The 12,571-nt window shown below is 35.4% G+C and overlaps 2 protein-coding genes across 3 annotated transcripts in view; both read left to right on the plus strand.

Moving 5' to 3' along the window:
* The window catches only part of LOC311291646 (G-protein-signaling modulator 2-like), a 352,673-nt gene that overhangs the window by 135,730 nt on the left and 204,372 nt on the right, over window positions 1–12,571 (plus strand). The gene's annotated exons all lie outside the window — the stretch shown is intronic.
* On the plus strand, window positions 2,473–5,569 carry LOC311291653 (NACHT, LRR and PYD domains-containing protein 1 homolog). Of its 2 annotated transcripts, XM_084410820.1 has the most exons (3): window positions 2,473–2,558; window positions 3,719–3,809; window positions 4,426–5,569. In XM_084410820.1, coding segments are annotated over exons 1-3 (678 nt in total). In that variant the 5' UTR covers window positions 2,473–2,557; the 3' UTR covers window positions 5,012–5,569. The 2 variants fall into 2 exon arrangements, with proteins under 2 accessions (XP_084266946.1, XP_084266945.1); XM_084410819.1 differs by lacking the exon at window positions 2,473–2,558 and having other exon boundaries at window positions 3,659–3,809.

A 12,571-nucleotide genomic window follows, 5' to 3' on the forward strand; every position in this document is an offset into this window, starting at 1 on the left:
GTCAGTAAGATTTTTAAGCTAAGTTTCTTCTGCTCACCAAGGCTGCATTTATTTGATTAAAAATACAAACAAAAACAGTAATATTGTAAAATAGTATTCCAATTTAAAACAGCTGCTTTCTATTTTAATATATTTTAAACTGTTATTTATTCCTGTGATCAAAGCTGAGTTTTCAGCATCATTATTCCAGTCGTCACTGTCACATGATCCTTCAGAAATTATTCTAATATGATGATTGATGCTCAAGAAACATTCATTATTATTTTAAATGTCGAAAACAGTTATGTACAGTCTTTGATGAATAGAAAGTTCAAAAGAACAGCATTTATCTGAAATCTAAAGCTTTTGTAACATTAAACACTACCGTTCAGAAGTTTGGGGTCAGTAATCATTTTAATTTTATTTTTGGGGGAAATAAATAAATAAATCAATACTTTTATTCATCGAGAATGAGTTAAACTGATAAAAAGTTACAGTACAGACATTTATAATGTTAAAAAAAATTATATTTGAAATAAATGCTGTTCTTTTGAACTTTACATTCATCAACGCATTTTGAAAAAAAATCTGTACACAACTGTTTTCAACATTGAAAATAATAATTAATATTTATTGAGCATCAATCATCATATTAGAATGGTTTCTGAAGGATCATGTGACACTGAAGACGGGAGTAATGATGCTGAAAACTCAGCTTTGATCACATAAATTAATTACAGTGTAAAATATTTTAAAATAGAAAACAGCTGTTTTAAATTGGAATAATATTTCACAATATTACTGTTTTTGTTTGTATTTTTAATCAAATAAATGCAGCCTTGGTGAGCAGAAGAGACTTCTCCTAAAAACATTAAAAATCTTCCTTACCCCAAACTTTTGAACGGTATATATATATATATATATATATATATATATATATATATATATATATATATATATATATATATATATATATATATATATAAATATAGCTGCGAGCAGCGATGGAGGGCCAAAGCCGGCGGTACCGCCACCCCGGTGCCTTTAGGTAACTAAAGGCACCGGGGTTGCGGTGCCACCGGCTTGGGCCCGTAATCGCTGCTCGCAGCTATATTTTTTAATTATATTTAGATTATAATGATAAATCTTGTATTTTTGTAGGCTACAACTCTCACTGTTGCTATTCTTTATTATTGTAAGTCGCTAATTGCCTAATAGATAATGCTCGATTGTGAATGCAAGTAAGTTAGATTGCTTGGGTCAACAGGTTGCTAGCAAATTCACACAAATATTTTTTTTCCGGGAATCTCCCTCTCGATTTGAGCAAATAAGGTAAAGAGGTTAAAAAGCACCTATCCCCGTTTGAAAACGGCCCCTTTTTTTGTTCCGCAGAGACCTCATCATACTCCCGCGGTTCAGTTACATGGACCAATCATATTCAACACATTACTTTCGTTTTATTCGACTACTTTGAAACGGTCTCGACAGGTTTACAAATTGAAATATTTCAATATAGCCTAGCCCTAGATTATCATCTGAATTCGTGTTTTTGGGGTTATCCACAAAAATGAGCGAGAGCAACCTTGAAGGAGAGCAGCGGGAGAGATGCAAAGGTAGCTCTATCTATTTAGAGAAACTACATTTGTACCTGTATGTAAATTAACAAATGTTTTTTTTTTTTTTTTTTTTTTTTTAAGAAATTTGACAACAAACAAACAAAAACTATTGGCTAATGGAAGTGCTTATCAATAATGGTTTAGGATTGCTGTAGAAAACAAGGTATTTTTATTTGTTATGGGGAAGAATATTTGGAAACATCAACATGGCTGATGTAGATACCAGTCTCAGATGCTGGATGTTCCTCCAATTTACTAAAATAATTATGTGTCACTAAACATACTTCCCTCTAATGCTTAGTTCTATTAGTCCTGAAGTGGCTGATCTGAACAAAAGAGTATTTGCATAAAAGAGATTTAAATTGAAGAGCCAGTGTGGGAGAGGGCAGCTGTCCTGTTGTACATGTCCTGGGTATTTTTGTGATCTGTCATATTTTATAGATTATCCACTGTATATGTTTAGAATTCTGTACAGTGTACAGTGTTTTACATTTTATTATTAATATTAACATTAACCGTTACTGTAATTTTCATTAAACACGTAAAACCAATGTCAGCAAAGGTTGCAGTGTAATACATTTTATTCGTTTATCCCCAGAGGCCAAGTCTGTGGATGATAACTCTGCAGCGCTTCTTCAACGGGTTACTTCAGTGATGCCAATAGCAGATGAGTTAATAAAGGAGGGTATGTTACATGGAGAAAAATATGATGAGATCAAAGCTGAAGAAAACAGCCTGGATGAAATGAGAAAGCTGATTGAATCAATAAAATCTGAAGCCGACAAAATCAATAATCGGCTGAAAAAGCTCCTCGAAGACCTGGGTAAGAGAACAATTGTCATTTATGAAAGAGATTCATGAGCTCAACATTCAGCTACAGGTGTAATCTATGACCTGTACTGTGGTTGATTTTAACAGGAAAACGCAATCTTTTTGATCCTGAATCACCAGTACCATGTAAAAGTGAGTTTACCTTTTTATTGGTAGAGACATTTTCTTCCTCCCCATAAATTGTTAAATTGTGCCAGTTGTAATTACTGATACAGGATGTCTTTTTGCTAGCATGATGAGAAAACGTGATAATATATACAGTCCCATGTTGACTGTACTGGTAGTGGAACCAATTATGTCTACCACAATTGTGAAAATGATTAAGAGTATAAAGTAAAAAAAAAAAAACTAAACTGGTAAATATGCATACTTTAAAAATATTTGAAAACAATCAGTGTAAAATGTTTCTGGATGTAGGCCTAATATCTTATTTAGCACATTAAAAATGAGTGTTACCCGTCCTGGGCTAGTGTTACATGGGGACAACATTTTTATTAGTGGACAGATAAACATATCTCATCAGGGAAAATAATTGTATGTAGGATTTGTATAGTAGTTCAGCAAAAAGCAAAAGATGTTACAGCTGTACTCTTGCTTCTCTATCAACTTTCAATGCTTACAAATATAAATCAATTACCTTTGGGAACAATATCCAAACATCTGAATTTTTTGGAAGGCTAGAGAACAAGGCAAACATTATTAGAGTCCATTTATGGTTCTGTCTTAAGCTATATTTGTTGACTTTTTTTTACTTGACAGTTATCACATTGTATAAGTCCAACAGTATTCATATTTACATTCATAATACCTTAATATGTACAACATGAATGCTTGCTTTTATTGGTAATCAGTTTATTTATCCCTGCAGGGAAAGTAAGTTTGCAGCATACTCACATAGACATGTAAAAAACAATCACAGTTGGCATATATAAACAATACTTTAATACAAATAAATCTAATTTAAATAACCAGACCAGCTGACCATCAATTAACACCAGAAGAAGAACTTAAAAATGTAATTGCTTGGGGGATAAAAGATAGTTTGGACTATGCTTGGTAACGTAATACCCAACGTAATTTATGAACTGTACATAAGCTTATGTAATGTATAGTGTAATGTATAAACAGTATTTTGTTTAGTACATTAATTTTGTTGTCATAAGTTATCTTGATAAAAAATTAATCTATTGTTATTTAATTTTATATACACAATGTGTATGTATTTGTGTGGACACCACTTAAATATAATTTGTGTGCTTACATGAACAATATTGCCATCATGAACAAAAAAGTGAAGATCCCAGCACCCAAGAAAGGGAAGACCCGAGGACACAAGAAAGGGAAGACCCGAGGACACAAGAAAGGGAAGACCCGAGGACACAAGTAAGTGAAGCAACAAATTATTATCTAAAATTATTAAGTCAAAGGCTAATCATATCAAATTAGCGTTATGTGTCCGACGTTGTAGAGAGCGATATATAAAACACATTACCATTCTGATACATCGAGTGGATCTCTGAGCTGGTGTGAGTGAGTGGAGGCAGGAACAATTTGCAAATGGATCTGTGTATACTAAATGAACCAAGGGTGTAGTTACATTCAAGCTATTTTAAGGCATGAAGAAATTATGTCATTTTGGTGAACTAAGATATAAGCTTTAAGGGATAAAATTATTGACTACATGGGACTTTAATTAATAAAACAACCAAAACAATAAAAACCCATAGAATAAGAAAAAAATATTTATTTAAAATTTGTTGTAAAATAAACCATAATCTCCCTCAAGTCCCATTTTAGTCTCCAATAATTGATTTTGAAATACTATCAATACAAGTGAAAAACAGTTTCCTTTTCTTATCATTATTTCATATCTCTTGTACCGTTATTTATTTTGTTTCCTCCATCTTTTAAATAAGAAAGTGCAGTAAAATTTTATACTAAAATATTTCTCTTTTATACATCTTTCATCTCATTTATCATTACCCTTTCTGTTCTCTAGGCTGAACATCTCTGCGGCTGAACCTTCTGAAATGAATCTTCACTGTCAGTCTTGTGTTCACATTGTCGACTGTGATCAGTGGGTTCAGGTGGAGCCGTCAGTCTGTACAGATGAAGGAGGGTCAAAGTTCACGATCAGCACTCAGGCGGGTCGATTCGAGTGCAACAGGACCAGAATGCGATGGGTCTGTGCTGGTGACGTCACTCTCCAGTATCGTGCAGTGGATGGACGTTTCCTCAGTGAAGAGCTGGAGAGGCTTCAGTGTGAGCGAATTGGTCCAGTGATCGATGTGACCGTGATCTCAGGAAAACTGGAGGAGGCCCATCTGCCTCATTACGCCTGTTTAGGAGAGTCTGACCCCTCTCTCAAAGATGCTGTGAAGCTCCTCAGCAAAAGAGATGAAGGAATATCTTTACAATCTGTAGAGTTGACCCGTTATCATGCCAAAATACTCCAACCATCCTTCTCTCTTACAACTCTAATCATAAGCTGGTTCACGCAGTGGGAAGAACACTGTAACCTTCTTCTCTACATGCACTGTAAAGATCCTCTCATTCTTCACATCTACTTTTTTTCCAGTGAATGACACTTGTTCAAAAGAGAAAGCTGAGCAGAATGAAAAATCAAGTCATCTGATCAGCCATCCCAGACCTAACAGACCATTTCAGATGAAAACGCTGCACCTTCTTGAGGTTCCTGGTGCTTCTGTTCAACCTGTAGAGGGGATTTCATTTAGAACAGATATCGACCCAAACTTCTTTGAGATCATGCAACATCAGCATGGTGACGTACAGATGAATCTTATCAGAGAAGAGGACAAGAAATCTGTGTGGACTGCCACAATATGGAAAGCCAAACTTGCACAGTTAAATCAAAGGCAAGTCCAAGATGAGCCGCAACTGAATTCTGAGATTGAGAAAGCTCAGTTTTTTGATAAACACAGATCGGCTCTCATTCAAAGGGTTAAAAATGTGAAGAGCATTGCAGATAAACTGCTTGAGCAGAGAATAATTCATAAAGAACTATATTCTGAAATCACACATCCAAATTTAACCAGTCAGGATAGTGTGAGAAAGATCTGTGACAAAGTGCATTCAAGTGGTGTGATTGCAAAAGTTAAATTCGTTGAGATTCTTCAGGAAAAAGAGCCTTACCTCTCTGAAGATCTGGGGTCTCATTTATAAAACAGTGCGTAGGAACCTTACTAAAAGTGTACGTGCGCCCGAAAGCCAAAAATGGCGTACGCAAAAAAATATTCGGATTTATAAAACCGTTCGTACGCCAGAACCTGCGCAGAATTCACTTTATAAATCCCAGTCAGCGGAAGATTGTGCGCACATGCGTCTCCACCCCGAAATAACCATATATGGAGCTTACAACGCCTAGTTTTACTATGCAGATCCTCATCTGCATATCATTTGCATATGATTATTCATCCACGTGATAACGTTTAACGGTACAAGACACATTACATTAATAAAAATCAAGTAGTTGCCTATCCTTGCCTTGTTTTTGAATACATAAATCAAATAGTGTCAAATACATTTCAGAGAAAGTTTTTCTCAATCTTTTCCACTGGCCGAATTGTATTTTTAATTGATATTTTTAATGGAAACAGATCGGCCTTGGGCATTATTTGCACGAAACTATTTTCTCAGACAGTCTGGTATTATCATGATAAGCAGTTATCTCTGTGGTTAAACATTAAAGCACAGCACGCCACAGGAAAAGTGTTCAAAAACATCGCATCCACAGCAAATATTTCTATTGACTGAATTTGAATATAAAAATGTTGTAACTTCAGTAATGATTTCATGTTTAAGTGCTTAACTCCATTAATTTGAATGGCATATTTAATCTAAATGTTTATATCAGAAGTAAAACATAGTTTAAATCAATATTTTATTTATTTAAACTGTTATTTGCGTCAGTTTCACTAAACGGCCAAACGCGCTCGCCGGCGCGGACATTTAAAAAGGGATGGATATTTGCTTCAAGTGGCAGGCTTGGTGAGTGAAATTATATTTTGTATTATCTTTCTGTATATGTTTAATTTTCTTTAGATTTTCTGTCTAAAAGTGACCAAAAAGACATTTAACTGCAGCTCACCATCGGTGTCGCCAATTCCCTTTGTCTCCAGAATGTGCGTACGCACGGCTCAAAGTTTGCTTAAAGGTGCGCACATTCTCCCGTCAAGTTTGTTTTTTATAGATCACAACCTTTGCGTGGGAACTGGCGTACGTACGTTTCCAGCCCCGTTTTGTGCGTACGCACGCTTTATAAATGAGACCCCTGGTGCGTTCCGATTCTTAATGATCTCTATATATTATAGTTTAGTTTGGCACATGCATAAATGGACAGCTGGGATCTACTAAATTATAAAATCATGTAACTGTTTAATGCTAGAATCTAAGATAAATTGATTTCTGCACTGGACAGAAAAACTGACTAATTGAAAAGTAGGCTACATGACCAAATTAAAGCTAGGGTAGGTAATCCTGTTCAGAAACACTTTTTTTTATACTGCATCCCATGACTCCCATTCATTTTGGCGTCACTTTGACAGCGAATAACTTTACATCTGAGGCGTTTAAAGACTCCATTTGTCCATTATTTATTTCTAAAGAAACACGAAAATGTATAAAAGGCTCCATTACCTTGTATCTTACGTTATGGCCCTGTAGAAGCAGTTTTTGTAAAAGTAGGCTAACGATTGCGTCATAACCACGCGACTCTCTGTCGCACTGTAGGAAATTACCGTATGGACAGGAGGAGAAGCTCGCGGGCAATCGGGAGGACGTCGAGGCAAAATGACAAAGTAATTAATCAGAATCAAAACAAAAAGTTTCTCCTGCTCCAAGATCATGGACAGCTCATACTCACGCTCTCCGTCTCTGCAAGTTTCGGAAGGGAATGATTCAGATTGATCTTGGCACAGCTACTAGAAGACAGACGGTTTGCTCACGTCACATCTACGTCGTCGAGCTCAGTTTGAGTCTGCGCAGTACGCTGGACCCCCAGGAAGTAAGAGTTTCTAATTGGCTTCACTTTGTCTCCGTTGAATCAAATGGGGTCGCTGTGTCCATTTCTTTTACTGTCTATGCTCAAAGCACCTGCATATGCAGTCAGCGAAGGCAAACAAGGCAAAAACTACTTCCTCGGACCCTGCCCGCACTCTTGAACGACCTCCTCTGCTTCGCCCTCAACCCCGGACCTGTCCTCGAACCGACGATGCGGTACTTGTCTCCGGACTCGGAGTGTATGTTAGTCTTCATTAGAGTCAACAATGTTTTCATCATGGAAACTCTTAAGCCCCGTTCACACTACAAGCGACTTTATCGCTGCATGTCGCCAGTGGCTGGCGATGAGGTCGTTAGTGGGCGTTCTCACTTCTGGTTGCCTAGGTAATGTTTGTGAGTGACATTCACGGATGTTACGTGTTGTAGACAACAAATCTGTTTTCTTGCCGCTAAAAGCTAACATTTCGGAAGGAAAAGTCTAAATATAAATGGGATCAGTACATAAAATGCATAATATTAAAGATGAATGAGAAACAGCGAGTGCCATGTGCTATCGCGCCTATTTAACTGCAGAAAATGGGCAAATACTGGTCTTTCTGAGTTCACGAAACCATTCGGGCTCGGAGTCAGCACGGCGAGTACCACCGTATGTACACAGAGACATATCATAAACTATTGGACAGTTTCTGACTGCTAAAATAAACTTCTCATTCATCTTGCCTCGGTCAGACCTGCACTGAAGAGTGACGGCTCCACTGACTTCACTCCTATTGGTTGTCGCTCGCGAAAGTCGCTCTTCATTTGCATAAAGTTAAACATTTCTCAACTTTGTCGCGTCGCCAGACACGCCCCATCCAGTCGCCAACGGTCGCGACCGCGCGTGTCGCCGGAAGTCGCCTGCTCCCCATTGAAAATGAATGGTATCGCGTCGCTTGGTCGCGTGTAGTGTGAACGTACCTTAACATGCAAAACACCGTATATGTTATGAATCTTACACGAAATTCACCTTCATCACAGTGTAACTGATGGTAATGGAAAAACGTGTATCAATGCAACCTGTTTTTAGTTTTGCCTTATAAATATAGCTCGTTACCGAATGAAACTTTACCATTATCGATATGCTAGCTTGATAGTGAGTACTAAAAGAAATCTTATTTGTTTATATTCATAATGATAAAGTTAGGTATTTTATTACATGTGATTCTGACATGATGTCACTGTATGTACTGCGCTCCTTCCTCTCCACTCGTCTCAGGTAATAAATGCGTCTTCCAGCTGAGCCTGAGCGTTTGGCGTCGCGCGTTCATGTGTTTTGGGGGCGTGGCTTTGGAAGGAGCTCAGAAGGGAGGGGGTGGGAGTGAATGGAAATAATGAGCTGTGTTTATTGCAGATTAAAAGGTCTACAGTCACTCGATTTTTATATTCTCTTTTTCAGAGTACTTAAATTTTAATTATGTATTGGTATATAAGGACAGTTTAAACAAATTTGGAATGTTTTTTTTTAGAAAAATCCTACCTACCCTGCCTTTAACTGCAGATGACTAATTTAGTAATAGTATATTTGCAAAGACAACACTCAAGATGGTCCACTTAACTATAAAACCGCACAAAGCATCTAGACTGCTGAAATTTATTTTGTTGTCTGATAAGTTTATTGAATAAGTTGAATTAATATTTTTGTACTTTACAGGTTTTATTTCTATACGTTCTTGTTCTAAATTAATTTTGCTGTATCAAAATGCCAATAACCAATAATCACTTCTTTTGTAAACTGAATTTTGACATTGCAAATAAATACATAAATAATAATATCTCTATTACTATATTATAGTGTATAGGCTGTTACACAGGGGGCAAAGGGGGTTTAGCAGACATGGGCTGCTGTAAAAGGTTGTCATATAAAAATGAAATGTATGATGTCTGAGGATCACAACCTGGGTGGACAACCCGGTCAACAAGCTGCTGGAAACTTGTAATTAGGGTCAAAACAATGCTACCTCGAATTCTGCTTTAACTCCCCGGAATCACCCAAACATGCTAAAAAGGTTTAATTATATGCATGAATCCTGAGCCATATCTCCCTGATACTTTATGCTAGAAACTGATTGTACATGTAATTAGAATGTAAGAGTTAACAATGCCTCTTAATTCATAGGGAGGCAAAAAAAAGAAAAAAATATTGAACATTCCATTTGTAATCGGTAGCATTATTTTCCCTTTGTTGTTGTTAAAATAAACAAATTACCATGTGAAGTTAACTTTTACTAGATGAAATCATATTTTGATCATTTTCACTAACCAGACAGTCCTCATGGCCCATAACACATTTAGAGGGAATTCAATTTCAAGCCTATAATAGCCTGTCAATTCAAACAAGATCCAAGAAAGAAGTTTACCATTAACTGGTGTTAATTGTACAGTATATTGCTCTGTTTCTGTATGTACAGTATATCGTTTGCATATTTATGCAATATCTATTATTTGTATTGCAATGTCTGGTATTTCTAATATTCTATCACAAATGGGATAGCTTTATTTATTCTATCAAAAAAAAAAAAAAAGGATTTGAGTATTTTGGGTTAGGCTGGTTATACTGTTCAATCCAGGTGTTTGGAGTGTGAGACAAAGGTACTGACAACTAAATGCTGAAAGACTAAAACACACAGGAGTCATGTGTGGAGTAGGTTTAAAAGTATTTACTGATTAAAACTGTTACATTAAGTAGAAATTTGTAAAAAAAAAAAAAAAAAACGATTAATGAAACAGACAAACAGATTACAATTCAGGGTGATAACTAATTTTTGTATTAATGTTTATACAATTTGTTTAGCTGTTTTCAGAGTGCTGCTGTCGCTGCTCTCTAGTGTTTCAGCATGCTGTATCCTACTACATTTGGTTGCCAACCCCTGGCAACGGCATCCTATGTAGCATGCAATTGCCCTCTTTGCACAGGAGCAGTTCTTCTGACAACCTTTAACCAGAGATGGGCACAAATACATCAAAAAGTATTTAATTACAAATAACAAATACTTACTCATCAAATGTATTTAAATAAAATACAAAATACTGCTGTGAAAAAAGTATTTAATTAAAATACAAGTCATTTGTAATTTGAAAATACAAAAATACAAAACAAATTACAGTCTTCTGTATGTGTGTGGCGTTAGATACATGTAAGAGTCTAGAATATTGCAATATCATTGTTTAGTGCAGAAGATGCGCTTTTAACGTATATTTTGCCACATACTGTCATAATAAAAGATAATTACGCATATGACACTATATTTGTATATTACACAAAAACTAGTTAACGCTGCTGTGAGGGTGTTTCTAATAGCGCGACTGTGACAAAGTTGACAACTTTCTCTCTTCCGACTGCCATTATCTATTTTTTTACTCTTTTTGAAAGTTGTGAAAACGCCGTTGTGGTGTTTTTCTTTTGCTATTTGAGCAAATTGGAACACAAAAAAAATATTTAATGTAGTCTTTCATTCACTGCTATAGAAGTTAACCCACCTATAATGCCTTCCACTTCGGAGAAACCCAGAAATGTGAACAGGGTCAATAGGATGTGTCACATCACATGATTTACTTGCCAAAAACTGTGATAGGCAATTTGGTAGTCCTATTTGTATTTTATGTCTATGGTCCTAGGGATAGTTCACCCAAAAATGAAAATTAGCCCATGATTTACTCACCCTAACGTCATCCTAGGTGTATATGACTTTCTTCTTTCAGAAGAATACAATCAGAGTTATATTAAAAGTGTCCTGGCTCTTCCAAGCTTTATAATGACAGTCAATGGGTATATTTTTCATCAAAGTGCCTCTATCCATCATAAAAGTGCATCTATCCATCACAAAAGTGCATCTGTCCATCATAAAAGTGTCAGTTTGTTTCTAGCATAAAGTATCAGGGAGATATGGCTCAGGATTCATGCATATAATTAAACCTTTTTAGCATGTTTGGGTGATTCCGGGGAGTTAAAGCAGAATTTGAGGTAGCATTGTTTTGACCCTAATTACAAGTTTCCAGCAGCTTGTTGACCGGGTTGTCCACCCAGGTTGTGATCCTCAGACATCATACATTTCATTTTTATATGACAACCTTTTACAGCAGCCTATGTCTGATTTCCTAAAAAAAAACAGGTGTTTTGCCCCCTGGGTATGTTATAAAATAGTAGTAATAATAATAATAACAAAGTTATTTTTTATTAACACATGTCTCAAATTATGCTATCAAGGCTGCAACAAACAGAAAATGACCAGACATTTAAACAGCACATATAATAGGCTATTTAGCTGAACCTCTTGATGCTGATCCTTGATAAAACACACAGCCTAAATTAACATGGCTGTTCTGTCCTTTATCCCTTAAAAAAAATAAGTATCCTTCAAGTTCATTTACTTTATACTAAAGTTCAAGTATATTTTTAAGTACAGTATACTTGATATACTAATATCAATGTACTAGTATATAAGTGTACTATTTCAATACTACTTTAAATACTTCGTATTAAATTAGCACTTTTTAGTGTATCAAAATATACTTTAAAGTAAACTTTAAGTGTAACAGTAAATACAACTAGATGACAATGTTTTCATTTTTACTGTAACTATATAACAAGTACACTTTTAGTGGTTTTATACTACAAATATACTTGTAAGATTTCTTTATGTGAATTTAACATCAAACATAGTTTACCATTTATATAGTATTTTTGCACTAAGTACTGCTATGTTCCTATTTAGGTGGGTATTAATTTATATATACCCACCTAAATATAAAATATATAATATACCTTTTAACTATTTCCTGGAAAATTGCTGGAAAATTCCAATAATTCTGTCAATGGCTGGGAAAGAGATAAGTAAATTGTACCAGTGGACAACACAAAAATTCACATACTCAGAATTAGGAAAATGTTTTCTTTATAAATCAATATTTTCAAACTTATAAGACAAATGTAAAACTGTGTAAAAAAAATTAATAGGCTACTCAAAACAGTTAACACAACTACAAGCCAACTTTGAATACATAATTATATCGCTAAAGATTTTGTCAATATCCTATAAGTCAAGTATATACTTGCATGCAATTTTAAGTATATTTCTGAGAATTACATA

Source organism: Rutilus rutilus (assembly GCF_951802725.1).
Source record: "Rutilus rutilus genome assembly, chromosome: 6".
Classification (NCBI taxonomy): domain Eukaryota; kingdom Metazoa; phylum Chordata; class Actinopteri; order Cypriniformes; family Leuciscidae; genus Rutilus; species Rutilus rutilus.

Bases quoted from the DNA above. Each gene is read 5' to 3' on its own strand.
- LOC311291653 (XM_084410819.1), top strand. From the start codon at position 3,688: ATGAACAATATTGCCATCATGAACAAAAAAGTGAAGATCCCAGCACCC. The intron at 3,810-4,425 runs GTAAGTGAAGCA...TCTGTTCTCTAG, and splicing joins GGGAAGACCCGAGGACACAA to GCTGAACATCTCTGCGGCTG.